Source organism: Pristiophorus japonicus, chromosome 7, assembly GCF_044704955.1.
Source record: "Pristiophorus japonicus isolate sPriJap1 chromosome 7, sPriJap1.hap1, whole genome shotgun sequence".
NCBI classification, from domain to species: Eukaryota; Metazoa; Chordata; class Chondrichthyes; family Pristiophoridae; genus Pristiophorus; species Pristiophorus japonicus.
The window spans coordinates 179,995,624-180,013,799 of record NC_091983.1 but is presented as its reverse complement, the minus strand read 5'-3'; the positions used below and the strand labels follow the sequence as shown (position 1 = coordinate 180,013,799).

Here is an 18,176-nt window from a genome sequence, read left to right as displayed (position 1 = left end):
TCTTGTAAAATAAATCTTTCTGTAATCTCTGAGTATATCTACTGAGGAACTACATTTTCAATTTTTGAATATGACCAGGATTAGACTGCATTTGAAGAGGAGTTTGCGAAGTAATATTAGAAGATAGGTCATAGGGAAATATGACTTGCATGTTCAATTAGACTGTTTGCTAGTATAAACCTGTCTATTGTTTCTTGAGATCTGTGAATTTGTTTAATTAAATTTTATTTTATTGTGTAGGCCACATGTTACATCATGTGAACATTGGGTTAAAGGTGAAGCAGTGCGTCCATGAAATTCCTTCCATAGCTATGGAAGCGAGCATCCAGCCTATCACACGCACTGTCCTTCGAGTCCGACTGACCATCAATCCAGACTTCAAATGGCATGACCAGGTAAAAAAGAAATCCAAAATGATGGGGGTACAGGCAAAGATTCACTTACTTTCTTGCAATTTCTAAAGCCTTTTATGACTGACAGCTACATTTCACTAATAGTGAAATGCTGCACCTCATTTACTCAAAATAAAGTTTAAGGTGTCAGAAAGGAATTTGTTAAAGAAAGATTGCAAAAAATTTGAAGTAAGGTGATTTTTTTTTAACCACACTTCTCAACTTTCTGTTATGGTATGAACCCTCATAATATATGGTAACTGGGCGGCTGTCTCAGCAGCACTGCGCACTTGGCCACGTAGCGCTGACGTGTCTGAGGGGCTCTTCCTGCAATTAAAGGGAAGAGCCCAAGCTACATACTCTGCCAAAGAAGAAGGACCTACCTGGGCCATCGGGGAGCGGGGGTGCTGTGTGATAACCCAGCCCCGCAAAGAAACCCCGTCCGGAGCGGCAACAAAAAGGTGTGGGTTTTTTCAGCAGTTGGCCAACTCCCCTTTAATTTTCGCCCTGGTAGCGGCGTGCCGCCCGGTATGCGTCCCCTGAAGCTGTCGCTGTTTTCGCCCGGCGCAGCTACAGGGGGCGAAACCCAATTTAGGGGTGAGAGCGCTAACAGGGTGATGCGCACAGTGATGACGTCACGATCTCCGGGCGCAGGAGATCGGGGCGCAATGCCATAACGCCACCGCTAAACCCCCGCCCAATATGGCAGGAGTCGTTAACAGCGCCACGCCCAGTCACAAACACATTTGCGCCCCAGGGGAACTAACGGGACTTGCAAAATAGCTCAATTTCTCCCCCTAAGAATATCAAAATTCTACAATATGTCTGCATATGTTTTTAATAGTTTCTGACGCTAAAATCAGGAAATGTTTTGTTTGAGCACTTTATTAAAATGTGTGCTTAATTTTTGTAAATGCAAAACTAAAGTTATTTCCCTTGAACTCAGGTAGCAATTAAAACTAAAGCAGCGCCTAATCATTAACTTTGTGATAGACCTTGTAACACACTGTAGATCAGTTATAGTGGTACTATTAACACCTCAGCAAAAACTGATGCAATCTAACCTTTCTTAAGGAGTTTGCTTTTTCTTGTGCCTTCACTTTTATGTGCTAAGCAGTTCAAAATACCATTCAGATTTCTGTTCAGAGATATTATAAAGAACTAACTCTCAAGCTCATTGTTGAGGGTGCTGTTTGTTCCATGCGCATGAGTTTTAACCGTACGCAAAGAACTGTCATTATGGACAAAAATACATTGGATGTTCATCCAAATTGGGAAAATGCTGTAACTGTTTCATATTTTCAATATATATTGCTTGCATACTAAGAGTGATTGTTGCTTTTTCACTCTGGGTCATGAATTTTTGATCTAGCCCAAGCCGACAGCATCAGGACATAGGAGTCACAATTCGGTTGCTATTGCCAGCTGATACCGCCTGAGTGAGGCGGCAACAGGGTGTGAGTGGCTGGCAGCGTTAGGCATGGGTGCCACCTGATAGGAAATTTGGTTGTCCTTCTTCAAGGGCATAAAGATTTGCTGCCCTGCCGACTACCGCCATAGAAATCATAACGTCAGTACACATGTAACACCTCCTTGGCACCGCTCTCGCCAAATTCACTTTGGCCGCCTCACTTGCCGGCTGTCAGTGATGACGCCTGAAAAAGTTGGCGTGCACAAGGCGGGGAAATGAATCCAGGGCGTTAATTACAGGGAGTTGCAGCCGGCCTACAGAGTTCGCAGTCTGTGCTGCGTTGGCTGCTCGCACAGTTCGAAGGTGCTGGCGCCCTGCGGCTACTGACTCCTAAGCTTCAGTACTAGCATCTCGGACACATTATTGCCCTCACCATCTGGAACTAGCTTATCGCTTTTACCTCTGCAATGTTATGAGGGCAGTGATCGGATACCACGCCGTCCTGCAGCGATGACTTCAAAGGTGCCAGCTGCAGAGATGGCTTATGGCAAATGTGGATGCTGGCCAGTGGAGAGATCCCAAACGGCGGGGCAGAAGGCTGTACAGTCACAGGGTTTACCATGCACATTATTCTTACCTTGAGATATCCAAGGACCAGTGCCTAAGAAGGCTGAGGTTCCACAAGGATGTGGTGAGGGAACTCTGCCACCACCTGCAGAGATACCTGGCAGGTGACATCGGCACCAGGACTTCGCTGTCCGTGGCAGTGAAAGTGATAGCAGCCCTCAACTTCTATACTATCAGCTCCTTCCACTTTCCGGTCGGCAATCTATGCAACATCTCGCAGTTTGCGGTACATTGCTGCAAATGCCAGGTTACTGATGCTCTCTACAACAAACGAATGGACTACATCAAGTTCAGCATGTCCAGGGAAGACCTGAATGAACGCTCCCATGACTTTGCAAGGAAAGTGGGCTTCTCCATGGATCAGATGGCCATCGATTATACGCACCTGGCCAGCCTATTCACCTGGCCATCTGTTGAAGACATCACGCCCCACCCTCCAAGCCTCCATGCATACAAATGGCAAGAAAAGATTGTGACAAATGAAGCACATTTTTATTTACAAAAAACACATTATGTGTTGTAAAGAAGCACTAAAGATCACCATCATCCACAGCAAACAATAATTGAAACCAGTCCCCTTGAAACATTATCACCCACATCCACGTGCAACTATTCACATTACTTCATCATGGAACAAGAACAACATCTCTGGCCACCATCACACAATTCTTTACTGGCTCATCCAACTGCAACTATTTACATTTGTTCACATTCGAGCAAGGTCACCATTTCTGGCCACTAGCACACATATATCCTTCCAGCTCTTTCTTAGTGCTTCCCCACTCCTCTTCTCCCACCCCCCCCAGGCCTACTACTCCTCTTCAATAAGGTCTCAATGCCTGCAGCAAGGCACCAGCTATCTTGGCGCCGCTGCTACCGCTGATGGTCTAGCAGGATGTTCCGCACCAGCTCGGGCCCTGGAAGCATCACTTCAGCATAGACGGCAGCACTCTGTGGCGGATGGGTTGCAGAGCGCGGCAGGGGCAAGGGCAGAATGATGTCGTCCTGAGAGAGGACATCACGTTCCAACAGGCCTGATACACTGCTACTCCCCCGGGACACCGCCTCAGCATCTGGAGCTACCTGGTTGAGCACAGATTGTTGCTGTGCTTCGCCAATATTAGTTCCCCAGACACGATGGCAGCGGTCAGTGCCTGATGGATTCAAGTTGGCTCTGCATCAGGTTAGACCACAGAGCTGATTGGTGCCACCATGCACTGATGACATTACAGTCTGCAGGCTGACCATGGTGTCGGCCTGATGCTCAATGGCTACTGCCACGTCAGCCATAGCCTTGGCCACCACGGTCCACTTTTCAGGCGGTAAAACTGAATTTCTCGTTTCAGGGCCGTGCCTAACGCCTGCCAGGAACAAATCCTCTCAGCCGGTGACACTCTCAAAATCGACAGTACCGAATTTCGACCCCATAATCTTTCTATTAAAGGTTGTTAGGAGCGAGGCCAGGAAAAGCTGTCAAGTGAAATTAGTCTCCAGTTTAGTGGGGGAGGGGGAGGATCAGCCCAGCCAACCAGACAGGCTTCAGCATGAATTGGCAGTGGATTCAGTGTCGTCCATACCACGTGTTTAATGGGAGTACTGTCCCGATTGGGTTGGTGCCTTGAAATATCGTTATAAGGTAGTATATAAATATACCATCAAAATATTTCAAAGTGTTTCACCCAACAAATGATGTTTTGGAGTGCAATTACTTTTTCCAGAACAAAACCGTTCTCCAGAAAGGTGAGCATGCGTACACAAAATATGAGGTGTAAAGAAATAACGGGTATACTTCCTGCAGTATTTTATGTTTTAGTTGTAAGTTGAGGATTATGTTAAATGGGTGATTTTGCAAAATGAGACGGTGAGCCAGAGATGAGGCTATAACACTATTGTTCCGATTCTCCAGCACACGCTTGCTAGTAGTGAGTCTCCTCGCCAGCAGTGGATCCTTCCATAATTCACCTTTAAGTTCACTCTATCCCACAAAGTGCTATTACAGGTACACTTCAGTTCTCACAGATAATAACTTGTAATAATGCTTGTTGGTATATTATTCTGTAGGTGTATTCACGTGTCCTCTTCTTTCCCCCCTCCCCCCCCAAAAAAAATTACACTGTTGTTCTATCTTCGAGTATCCTGTACTTTTCAATGGCTACAGTTATATTGCCACTTTTGCATGGAAGCAAAACAGGTTTGGGTGCATACTGTTACGAAAGTGTCAGTGTAACATGACAAACTCTTAAGTATACTAAAACCAAATAGGTAGTCTTGCACCACTTTGAGTTGCACTAAGTCAGTGTAAGCCATGTCTTACTGGTACCCAAACAATCCATTGGATCGCATGGAAATTTAATGCTAGGAGAAATCAAAACTGTTGGCTACCTCGGCTATTTTTTTTTAAAACTGCTGGGAAACAAGAATGCATGCAGAGAGCTCGTTTTTCAATTATCACAATGCAAACCACAGGAAGGCCGAATCAATAGTATTCAAATCTGCTCATGGAGCATCATATTCCCCAGATATGAGCCTGAGACCAGTAATTTTAGTATAACTACAAAATTGGACTGGAAGCTGAAGGTCTTCCAGATAGATGCTGCTCTTGAGCTGGTTCCTGGCTCAATTTGAAAACATTTTCCCCCTTTTTGTGAAGAAGCATGTCACATTTATTTGCTGGCCTCTCTTGGATATCCTGAAATCATAGAGAATTGTAGGAGAACTGTTGCATCCTGTAACTCTGACTGTGATTTATCAGAGCACTTAGTCATCGACCATGTAAAAGTCTGAGGATAGATGTGTGTTACTGCACAAAATGGAAATGGTAGACAGCAATATTAGGGTTAATTTTCTTCGTGCCCTCAATGTAAATGACTACTGGATGAACAAGGGGCTGTATTGTCATCTCTGATTTATTTAGATTAAGGTTATACATCATTAACCTTTTGAACTTCACCATGAAAGAAAGATTTACATATTATGTGCATGTTGAAAGAAGCAGATGCAACCACACTGATGAGTTTAGGTTTTTAGTTACTGGAGTTGAAACAGGTCATCAAGAATAATATTTAAAAGGACATGGTTGGTGAAAACCTCCCATTTGCAAGTCAGAAATTCCTGCGTGTAAACAAGGCCCAGAAAATGATGGTAGCTATTTAATTACCATTAAAACAAATTTTGAACAGTTTCAAGAAATTCACAATCAACTTACTATTAAAAGTGCTTAGCTTGGGTCGTCATCTGCCCTTCACATTGGCCCATTCAATAAGCATTGCCTTCCAGCAAGTTGGTTAGGGGGTAACACCATCCTTCTGTCAAGTGCTCTTTGGGTACCACATGACCCACGTGGGTAGGGAAGCACTGGATTTCTTTTTTGTCAAGTACTGGGGCCCTTTCCCTGGCTTTTCTTCTCCCAGCCCTGTTCCTACCTTAAGCTCACTTCCACATGTCGGGTTAGTTGGGATGTTATGTATATGCAAGGTAAATAAAGGCCAGCAGAGGGAGTGCTAAATTAATGTAAAGATAAAGAAAGCGGGTACAATCCGGTTTAGAGTGATGTGTAGATGTTATGACCGAGCTGGAACGTACTTGGAAAAATGTAATTTAAGTTATATTCTAGTGATCTCGTTCATCTGGGTCTATTGTGGAATAACCCATAATGCATCATGGTAGCAGTGGTTGTTCTTGGAAAAACAAAACATGTTGTCAGGGATAAGATAGGAGAAAGGTTTGGAAAAGACAATTGGGCAGAAATTCAGGGTCTCAGAGATCCATTAATGCCCGTTTGCGGTGGTCATTCGTCAAAATCAAATGGCCGCTGCTTTGCGGTCAATTGGTCGACCCGACCCAAATTCAGGTCGGGAATTTTTCGGCCTGGGCCCCATAGTGCCCACTGCTGATGACCACTGCAAGCAAGTCATCAGTTAGTGCACCGCCGCTTTCAATTACAATAAAAACTTAGCCACCTAAATTCAGCTTGATCCAATCGATCCCCCGCCACACACCAGTCATTAAAGGGGAGGACCCACTGATGTGGCCGCCATCTATTAATTTTTCCCAGCCGACTTCCCTATTGGCCGGCAAGACAGTTCCCCTGGGTTCGGCCGGGCAGCCTGGCACCCCCCCCTTGGATGTCAGGCCGCTGGCCAACCGAAACCCTCCCTGGTGGCCCAGTGGCCAAAGATAGAAAATGACTGAATCTCTCCCCTTTAACAGAGGGGAGAGAGCATGGGTGACGCACACCCGCTGTGACGTCACTACCACTCCACCGCTGATTGACAGCGGCAGAGTCCCAGTCCAACCTATATTCAGCCGCTCGGCCTGGCTTTGAGTCAGTGGCCTGCCCCCATTATGACACATTTCCTCTCGGTCTCTGAAAAAATGTCAAAGTCCTGAAAATGGCTCTTCCGACCGCATCAAGGATCTGTGCAGTCAGTACAAAGAAAAAATCGTAGGTGCACCAGTTTCCTTGCACTGCTGAATTTTGGCCCCAAGGTCTACAAATAGGTAGGAGAAAAGATTTAAAAGCAGAGAGAATTGGCTCATTTCTGCACAAACTTGATGATTAAGTTTGATTTCAGTCAGCTGGCAGAATGGCAAAGATCAATAAAGCTACTTGAAAAATTTAGAATTGCTTCAGGCCTAAATAATAAAGAAGAACTGAATCAGAATGGCACACTGATTTATTTGATGGGTGAGGAGATGGAAGATATTTTGTGTGCTTTTCAACTATTCTAGAATGACAGAATATTTATGAAACAGTATGAGATCAATTTGAAAAACATTTTGTAGTCTGTAAAAACCTGAAATTTGAAAGAGTTAGATTTGATCAAAAGAAATGAGTAGAAACTTCATCTGTGGATGGTTTTGTAAGAGCCTTGTACTGTTTGGTTGAACACTGTACCTATGTCATTATGCATGACATAATCATTTGAGATCACATTGTATTGGAACTGTGAGACTAAAGGATGACAGTAAAACGTAAATTGACCCTTGATAAAATAATAACTGAAGCCCGATAGCATGTAGTAATCCTGTGCCAACCGGAAGGAGGAGAAAATATAAACCAGTTGAGAAAGTGGGGAAGACCACAGGAACCTGCAAAAACATAGTAGATAAAGTATACTTGTAGCCAGGATTATAGAATAGAGACTTTGTTGTAGATGTGAGCAATGATTTGTATAGTTTTAGCATTGCCTCTTTTATATTTCTTGCCCGATTTATAAAACCTAGGATCACTTATTTTTCTATTTTTTTATTCATTCATGGAGTGTAGGAATCGCTGGCAAGGCCAGAATTTATTGCCAATCCCTAATTCCCCGAGAAGGTAATGGCGGGCCGCCACCTTGAACCGCTGCAGCCCTTGTGGTGAACGAACTCCCACAGTGCTGTTAAGGAGGGAGTTCCAGAATTTTAACCCAACAACGATGAAGGAACGGAGATATATTTCCAAGATATATTTCCAAGAAAGAATGGTGTGTAACTTGGAAGGGAACTTGCAAGTGATGGTGCTCCCATGCGCCTGCTGCCCTTGTCCTTCTCGGTGGTAGAGGTCGCCGGTTTGCGAGATGCTGCCGAAGAAGCCATGGCGAGTTAGAACATAAGGAACAGGAGGAGGCCATAAGGCCCCTCGAGCCTGCTCCGCCATTCAATAAGATTGTGGCTGATCTGATCATGGACTCAGCTCCACTTCCCTGCCCATAACCCCTTATCCTCTTATCGATTAAGAAACCGTCTATTTCTGTCTTAAATTTATTCAATGTCCCAGCTTCCACAGCTCTCTGAGTTAGCGAATTCCACAGATTCACAATACACTGAGAGAAGAAATTTCTCCTCATCTCTGTTTTAAATGGGCGGCCCCTTATTATAAGATCGAGCCCTCTAGTTCGAGTCTCCCCCATCAGTGGAAACATACACTCTGCATTCACCCTGTCAAGCCCCCTCAAAATCTTATACGTCTCGATAAGCAGGAAAGGGGTGCTGAGGTTGAATGATCAGCCATGATCTTATTGAATGGCGGTGCAGGCTCGAGGGGCCAAATGGCCTGCTCCTGCACCTAATTTCTATGTTTCTAAGATCACCTCTCATTCTTCTGAATTCCAATGAGTGGAGGCCCAACCTACTCAACCTTTCCTCATAAGTCAATCCCCTCATCCCCGGTATCAACCTAGTGAACCTTCTCTGAACTGTCTCCAAAGCAAGTATATCCTTTCATAAATATGGAAACCAAAACTGCACGCAGTATTCCAGGTGTGGCCTCACCAATACCTTATATAGCTGTAGTAAGACTTCCCTGCTTTTATAGTCCATCCCCTTTGCAATAAAGACCAAGATACCATTGGCCTTCCTGATCACTTGCTGTACCTGCATACTATCCTTTTGTGTTTCATGCACAAGTACCCCCAGGTCCCGCTGTACTGCAGCACTTTGCAATCTTTCTCCATTTAAATAATAACTTGCTCTTTTGATTTTTTTTCTGCCAAAGTGCATGATCTCACACTTTCCAACATTATACTCCATCTGCCAAATGTTTGCCCACTCACTTAGCCTGTCTATGTGCTTTTGCAGATTTTTTGTGTCCTCCTCACTCATTGCTTTTCCTCCCATCTTTATATCGTCAGCAAACTTGGCTACGTTACACTCAGTCCCTTCTTCCAAGTCATTAATATAGATTGTAAATAGCTGGGGTCACAGCGCTGATCCCTGCAGCACCCCACTGGTTACTGGTTGCCAACCAGAGAATGAACCATTTATCCCGACTCTCTGTTCTCTGTTAGTTAGCCAAGCCTCTATCCATGCTAATATATTACTCCCAACTCCGTGAACTTTTATCTTGTGCAGTAACCTTTTATGTGGCACCTTGTCACATGCCTTCTGGAAGTCCAAATACACCACATCCACTGGTTCCCCCTGTTCGTTACATCCTCAAAGAACTCCAGCAAATTTTTCAAACATGATTTCCCCTTCATAAATCCATGCTGATTCTGCCTGACTGAATTTTGTTTTTCCAGATGTCCTGCTACTGCTTCTTTAATAATGGACTCCCAACATTTTCCCAACCACAGATGTTAGGCTAACTGGTCTATAATTTCCTGCTTTTTGTCTGGCTCCTTTTTTAAATAGGGGCGTGACATTTGCAGTTTTCCAATCTGTTGGGACCTCCCCAGAATCTAGGGAATTTTGGTAGATTACAACCAATGCATCCACAATCCCTGCTGCTACTTCTCTTAAGGTCATAGGATGCAAGCCATCAGTTCCAGGGGATTTATCTGCCTCTAGTCCCATTATCTTACTGAATGCCACCTCCTTTGTGATTGTGTTAAGTACCTCTTCCACCCCCCCCCCCCCCACCCCCCCCAAGCCTCTAGACTATCCACTGTTGGAATATTGTTAGTGTCCTCTACTGTAGAGACTGATACAAAATATTTGTTCAGAGTTACTGCCATCTCCATGTTCCCCATTACTAATTCTCTGGTCTCATCCTCTTGGGGACCAACATTTACTTTAGCCGCCCTTTTGCTTTTTATCTACCTATAGAAACTTATGATATGTGTTTTTATATTTTGCGCTAGTTTACTTTCATCGTCTATCTTCCCTTTCTTAATCATTTCTTTAGTTATTCTTTGCTGGCTTTTAAAAGCTTCCCAGTCTTCTGTCCTCCCACTCATTTTGGCTACTTTGTATGCCCTTGTTTTAAATTGGATACCGTCCTTTATTTCTTTAGTTAGCCACAGATGGCTATCTTTTCTCTTACACCTTTTCCTCCTCACTGGAATATATTTTTCCTGAGATATCTCCTTAAATGTACACCACTGTTCATCAACCGTCCTACCTTTTAATCTATTTTCCCAGTCCACTTTACCCACTTTCTCACCCTCCATCTGAATTTGAAATTCAATCATGCTATGATCACTCATTCCAAGGGGATCCTTTACTTGTTTATTAATCCTGTCTCATTACACAGGACCAGATCTAAGATAGCCTGCCCCCTGGTTGGTTCCGTTACATACTGCTCAAGGAACCCGTCCCTTACGCACTCTATAATAACATAAGAACATAAGAATTAGGAACAGGAGTAGGCCATCTAGCCCCTCGAGCCTGCTCCGCCATTCAACAAGATCATGGCTGATCTGGCCGTGGACTCAGCTCCAGTTACCCACCCGCTCCCCGTAACCCTTAATTCCCTTATTGGTTAAAAATCTATCTATCCGTGACTTGAATACATTCATTGAGCTAGCCTCAACTGCTTCCTTGGGCAGAGAATTCCACAGATTCACAACTCTCTGGGAGAAGAAATTCCTTCTCAACTCAGTTTTAAATTGGCTCCCCCGTATTTTGAGGCTGTGCCCTCTAGTTCTAGTCTCCCCGACCAGTGGAAACAACCTCTCTGCCTCTATCTTGTCTATCCCTTTCATTATTTTAAATGTTTCTATAAGATCACCCCTCATCTTCTGAACTCCAACGAGTAAAGACCCAGTCTACTCAATCGATCATCATAAGGTAACCCCCTCATCTCCGGAATCAGCCTAGTGAATCGTCTCTGTACCCCCTCCAAAGCTAGTATATCCTTCCTTAAGTAAGGTGACCAAAACTGCACGCAGTACTCCAGGTGCGGCCTCACCAATACCCTATACAGAACTCCTCCTCAAGGCTACCCTGACCAATTTGATTTGTCCAATCAATATGGAGGTTAAAATCACCCATGATTATTGTTGTTCCCTTTTTATAAGCCCCCACTATTTCTTGGTTTATACTCCGACCAACAGAGTTGCTACTGTTGGGGGGCCTATAGACTACACTCACCAGTGACTTTTTCCCCTTATTGTTCCTTATCTCCACCCAAACTGTTTCAACACCCTTATCATTTGAGCCAATATCGTTTCTTACTATTGCAGTGTTTCCATCCTTTATCAATAGAGCTACCCCACCTCCTTTTCCTTTCTGTCTGTCCTTCCGGATTTAATTCCCAGTCCTGGTCACCTTGCAACCACGTCTCAGTAATGGTTATCAGATCATACCCATTTGTCTCAATTTGTGCTGTCAACTCATCAATTTTGTTACAAATGCTATGTGCATTTGGACAAAGTGCCTTTAAGTTTGTTTTTTTTACTCTTTTTCTTGCTTGTTTCCTTCTTCTTCAAACTCACTTTCTTTATTTTTGCTTTCTAATTCCTGCTTTACTCCCTTCCCTACTGAATCTAGTTTCAGGTTCCCATCCCCCTGCCAAGCTAGTTTAAACCCTCCCCAACAGCACTAGCAAACCCCCCCCCCCCCCCCCCATGAGGATATTGGTCCCGGCTCTGTTGAGGTGCAACCCGTCCGGCTTGTACAGATCCCACCTCCCGAGAAGCGGTCCCAATGCCTCAAGAAACTAAAGCCCTTCCCCCTGCACCATCTCTCTCCAGCCATATATCCAGCTGCTCTATCCTCCTATTTCTGTACTCACTAGCTCATGGCACTGGGAGTAATCCGGAGATTACTACCTTTTGAGGTCCTGCTTTTTTAATCTCTCTCCTAGCTCCCTAAACTCTGCCTACAGGACATCATCCCTCTTCCTACCTATGTCATTGGTACTGATGGGGACCACGAACTCTGGCTGTTCACTCTCTTCCCCCCAGAATGCCCTGCAGCCGCTCAGTGACATCCTTAACCCTGGCACCAGGGAGGCAACGTACCATCCTGGAGTCATGTCGGCGGCCGCAGAAGCGCCTGTCTGCTCCCCTGACTGTTGAATTCCCTACCACTATAGCTCTTCCATTCTTCTTCCTCCACCCCTGTGCAGCTGAGCCACCCGTGGTGCCGTGGGTTTGGCTCTGGCTGCGCTCCCTAGAGCCACCATCGTCCCCACCGACACTCAGAACAGAGTACCGGTTGGAGAGTAAGATGGACTCGGGGGACTCCTGCACTACCTGCCTAGTCCTCCTCTTCTGTCTGGCGGTTACCCAATCCCTCTCTGCCTGCACACTCTTAAGCTGTGGGGTGACCGCCTCTAGAAACGTGCTATCTACGTTGCTCTCAGTCTCGCAGATGCACCGCAGTGACGCCAGCTGCTGCTCAAGCTCCAAAACACGGAGCTCGAGTTGGTGCAGCCGGAGACGACACCTGCACACATGGTCATCCCGGCTGCGCGAAGCATCCAGGACTTCCCACAAGCCATAGGATGTGCAATCCACGGGACTGAGCTGCCCTGCCATCCTTCTAGTTACACTCACAACTATCGAATAGAACCAAACTCTAAACCTTAGCAAATCACACCCAGCCACTACTCAGCAAACAGCCGATTTAATTAACTGGCTCTCCTTAGAAATAAAGATCGAAATAAAGTTGCTGCAGTGCATCTTGTTGATGGTACACATTGAAGCCACAGTGTGCCGGTGGCAGTGGGAGCGAATGTTGAAGGTGGTGGATGGAGTGCCAATCAAGTGGGCTGCTTTGTCCTAGATGGTGTCGAGCTTCTTGAGTGTTGTTGGAGCTGCACTCATCCAGGCAAGTGGAGAATATTCTATCACACTCCTGACTTGTGCCTTGTAGATGGTGGAAAGGCTTTGGGGAGTCAGGAGGTGAGACATTCGCCACAGAATACCCAGCCTCTGATCTCTTGTTGACACAATATTTATGTGGCTGGTCTAGTTAAGTTTCTGGTCAATGTTGACCCCCAGGACTTTGATGGTGGGGTCTCAGCGATGGTGATGCTATTGAATATCAAGGGAGGTGGTTAGACTCTTGCTTGTTGTAGATGCCTGCCACTTGTGTGGCACAAATGTTACTTGCCACTTATCAGTCCAAGCCTGAATGTCGTCCAGGTCTTGCTGCATGCGGGCATGGACTGCTTCATTATCTGAGGAGTTACAAATGGAACTGAACACTACATCCTCACTTCTGACCTTATGATGGAGGGAAGGTCATTAATGAAGCAGCTGACAATGGTTGGGCCGAGGACACTGCCCTGAGGAACTCCTGCAGCCATGTCCTGGGGCTGAGATGATTTACCTTCAACAACCACAACCATCTACTGTTGTGCTAGCTATGACTCCAGCCAGTGGAGATTTTTTCCCCTGATGCCCATTGACATCAATTTTACTAGAGCTCCTTGATGCCACACTCGGTCAAATGCTGCCTTGATGTCAAGGGCAGTCACTCTCACCTGTCCTTCAGCAACATTATCCATTCTTTCAAATTTGAAATGTATACTGATGCCATCCAGCCCTACCTTTTTACCACCTCTCTCAACCCTTGACAGCCTCTGATATCATATCTTGGGTGAATTACAACTTCCTCCAGCTCACCATCAGGAAGACTAAAGCCATCATCTTTGACCGCCGTCACAAGCTTCAGACTCCTGTCACTGACTCCACCCCCATTCCTGACTCAGACCCTGCCCGTCTTTGGCATCCTGTTCAACTCTTGTTAGTTTTAAACCCCACATCCTATTCGTCAACACCATGTATTTCCATTTCCATAGCATTGTCCACCTCCGCTCCTCCACCCTTAAAACCCTTAATACACGCCTTTGTCATCATCAGATTTGACTGCTCCAATTTCGTCTTTGCTGACCGCCTGTCTTCTACCATCCATAAACTCCCAACATGTCCCAAAGGTTGCCGTATGTTTCCTTTCTCACACTGTCCCATTTGTCCATCATCCTCCATCCTCACTGACATGGATTGGCTCACCGTCCCCCACTGCATTGTTTAAATTCCTCATTCTCCTCTTTAAATCTTTCCCATGTTATCATCCCATTCTATCACTCCCAGCCCATATGCCCACCCAGGCACTTCATTCCTCTGCCTCTGGCTTTCTGTGCCTACCCCTCACCCTTCATTCCATCATTGTGAAGCAGAATTCACCAAGCGTTGGATTGTTCACCCACTATGTCAGCTGTGTCGGGCCTACTTTCTGAATTACCTTCCCTAAACTGCTTCACCATCAAGGATCTTCTGTCAAGACCAACCAAGCTTTCAGTCACCTTCCCAACCTGCTACTTCCTACCTCGGTGTTAATTTTCTTTGCCTATTTATGAAGCAGCTTTGAATGTTCTTTACATTAAATGCAAAGAACTATATAAATACAAATTATTGTTGCAAGGATTATCAAAAACAATCATAGCTCATTAGCAGACTGAAACCATACTGGAGAGGAGAACCGATGGTTTGAGATGGATTCCTTTTAAGAGGCATTAGGTTGGTGGTTGCTACATCAGTGCACCCTTAAGATGTTGGTCAGCATATACGGTTATGGGAGTCCAATGTTACAGTATTGGATGAGCAAGCCAGAGGTCATGAATTCAAATCTCACCATAGCAAGTTGTGAAATTAAATTTAATAAACCTGGTTATTTGTAGGGTGCCATTCATGAAAGGTGCAGGATTGTTGTTACCAAATCTGAATGAAGGTGCCAAAATATGGGTGAAAGATTTAAAGACTAGAGAAATAGTGCAATAAAGAACCTCAACACATTAATCATATACTATGCAAACACCCTGTCGTTCTGTAAGATAAAAACAAACTTCATCTTGGTCATTCTGAATGAAAAAGGCACATCTTGTTTGCTCTCTCCTAATGCACTCTTTTCATCTTTCAGTAGCTGATTTTATGATGGCTGTGAAAATCATTTGTATTAGAATACACATTCTGATAGCAATGTTCATATTCTGAACTAACCCAGCGACAAAATTGCCTCTATTATCATTGCTCTGCAACCTGTGATTTGCAGATTATGCATTGTACAAGCACTCCAGAATCTATTTTAATGACACTGAACAGTGTCATGTGGCTGCTTTCTGCAAGATAATTACATTCTGCTACCCTCTGTTTGATGCTAACAAAGGATTTTTCACTCTCGGGCTCCAGCTGCCCCCTCTTCCACCAGATCTATGAGTGCTCCCAAGCTATGAGATAGCCGAAGTCCTGGAGTCTGACTACAGGAGTGAGACATAAAGGGAAGAGAGTGGAAGAAACAGAAACATCTAGACAGAAAGGGAGAGAAATGGTGTGCAAGGCATACAGTGTGTGAGATGTACTGAAGGAAGGGGAGATGTGCAGAAAGAAAAGCTCTTCTGGCCAGTCTCCAATCTCTCACCTGTAGTAAGCTTCAGCTGATCAAAACACTGCTGCTCGTATCCTGTCCCACTCACCCATTACCCCTGTCCCTCGCTGACCGACATTGGTCCAGTACCCCAACACCTCAAATTTAAAATTCTTATCTTTGTGTTCAAATTCATTCCTGGCCTCACCTTTCCTATTTCTAAAAAATCTTCCAAGCTTATGTCCTCCATTAAATGCTCCATTCCTCTGACTATGGCCTCCTTTCCTTCATCATTAGCAGCCATGCCTTCAGCCAACTCGGCTTCATGCTCTGGAATTACTTTCCTAAATCCTTTGGCCACTCCACTTTTCGGACCCTCCTTGAAACCAACCTTTTGGTCACCTTTAACGAGTGTCTCATTTGGCATCCTTTTTTTATTACACCTCTGAAGCACCTTGGCCATCTTTCTATATTGAAAACAGATTCTGAATGCAAATTGTTTGAAGTGCGGGGAATTGGACAAAGGGAGATACAATGTCAATGAGAGTGTGAGAGTCATGGAGTGAAAAGGAAAGGGACAAAGAATGGAAAACAGAGAGTAAGACTGAGAATTAGAGGGGAGAAAGAGACACTCTATTTCAACAATGACATTTCAATACATTGACATTGCCAATAAAACCCTGTACTGTCCATAAGGTGAGAACACTGCTGGAATACAGTTTAAATGCATGTCAGCCAATGCCAAAAGTCAAAGACCACCTTCTGCTATACAAGTTCATCAAAGGGCTTCAGAGTTGGGTCCGTGGTCTTGAGATCATGTTCAGTATGAATAGAGAATCAGTTTTGTTCTGCAAAGGTGGCTCCCTACAAACAAATATTAAAATGCATCAATGTTCATGTCTTTCCACTATTTCTCTTTTTTTACTGGATGGAAGTCTATTTAATTGTGTCTAAAATACATCTTTCTGCTTTTACTGTTCAGCCAAGCAGAAATGGTAAAAGTTCAACAGAGTTCTAGAGCTCTAGGGTTCACTCATTTATGTGATGGAAGTGTTTGACAGACCCATTTCAGCAGCAGAATAGTCGATGCTTATATAGCCACCTAACAATCAAAGGCATTTTCTGGATTGTTTTCTGAACCATCACCCAAATTAGCACTATTTTCTAAGCAGATGTTAATTCCCTGTCATTTATCTTGTCATCTGAATCGTCTGTGTGTTACTTCCTTTTAATCCACTGCAAGCTAATTATTACAATGCAATGTTTTTTAAACCAAGTTGCAGCATTTAATTATGCAATACTTTCATTGAATTCCATAAAATCTGAGTAAAAGCATCACTGCACAGTGACAACCAGTATGTGGCGTGTTCAGACTGCAACTGACTGCTTTCACTTATCACCATCTCATTAGATTCTCTCCCCTGACCATTACAACATTACCTTCAGGTTCAGATAACTTTCAAAATCATATCTCTTAAACCTCTTTGCAAAGTGTATTACACTTCTGTACCACCTTTTTATGCTGTTGAGACATACTCAGATAACAGAAAAAGGACAATTACAGGCCAGCCAGTTTAACATCAGTGGTGGGGAAGCATTTAGAAACAATAATCCAGGAGAAAATTAACAGCTACTTGGACAAGCATGGACTAATAAAGGAGAGCAAGCACGGATTTGTTAAGGGCAAATTGTGTTTGACTAACCTGATTGAGTTTCTTGATGAGGTAACCGAGGATGGATGAGGGCAGTGCAGTTGATGTTGTGTATATGCATTTTCAAAAGGCGTTTGATAAAGCACCACATTACAAAATTGAAGCCCATGGGATAAAAAAGACAGTAGCAGCATAGATACAAAATTGTCTAAGTTCTGGTAAATGGCTGTTTTTTGGACTGGAGGGAGGTATACAGTGGCGTTCCCCAGGGTTCAGTACAAAGACCACAGCTGTTTATGATATACATTAATGACTTGGACTTGGGGGTACAGGCACAATTTTGAAATTAGGAAGTGTGGTAAACAATTAGGATGATAGCACTAGACTTCAAGAGGGCGTAGGCAAGCTGGGGAAATGGGTGGATACATGGCAAATGAAATTCAATGCAGAAAAGTGTCAGATGTTACACTTTAGTAGGAAGAATGAGGAGAGACAATACAAGCTAAATGGGACAATTTTAAAGTGGTGCAAGAAAAGAGAGACCTGGGATAGCAGGGGGGACGGAGTTTGCACACAAATCTTTGTAGGTGGCAGGATAGGTTAACAAGCAGTTAATAAAGCATATGGGATCCTGGGCTTTATAAATCGAGGCATAGAGTACAATAGCCAGGAAGTTATAGTAAAACTGAATAAAACACTAGCTAGGGTATAAGAACATAAGAAATAGGAGCCATTTGGCCCCGCGAGCCTGCTCCGCCATTCAATAAAATCATGGCTGATCTGATCCTGGCCTCAACTTCACTTCCCTGCCCGCTCTCCATAATCCTTGACTCTCTTATCTTTCAAAAATCTGTCTATCTCTACTTTAACTAAATTCAATGACCCAGCCTCCACAGCTCTCTGAGGTAGAGAATTCCAAAGATTCACGAACCTCTGAGAGAAGAAATTCCTCCTCATTTCCATTTTAAATGGGCGACCCCTTATTCTGAAACTATGCCCCCTAGTTCTAGATTCCCCCACGATGGGAAACAGCCTCTCCGCATCTACCTTGTCAAGCCCCCTCAGAATCTTATACGT

At 44.3% G+C, this 18,176-nt stretch overlaps 1 protein-coding gene across 4 annotated transcripts in view; it reads left to right on the top strand.

Moving 5' to 3' along the window:
• The window catches only part of ascc3 (activating signal cointegrator 1 complex subunit 3), a 777,147-nt gene that overhangs the window by 499,642 nt on the left and 259,329 nt on the right, over nt 1–18,176 (top strand). For all 4 annotated transcript variants that reach the window (XM_070885599.1, XM_070885602.1, XM_070885601.1 and 1 more), the window contains exon 22: nt 241–395. In XM_070885599.1, the coding sequence (XP_070741700.1) occupies nt 241–395 (155 nt within the window). The remainder of the gene's footprint in view (nt 1–240; nt 396–18,176) is intronic.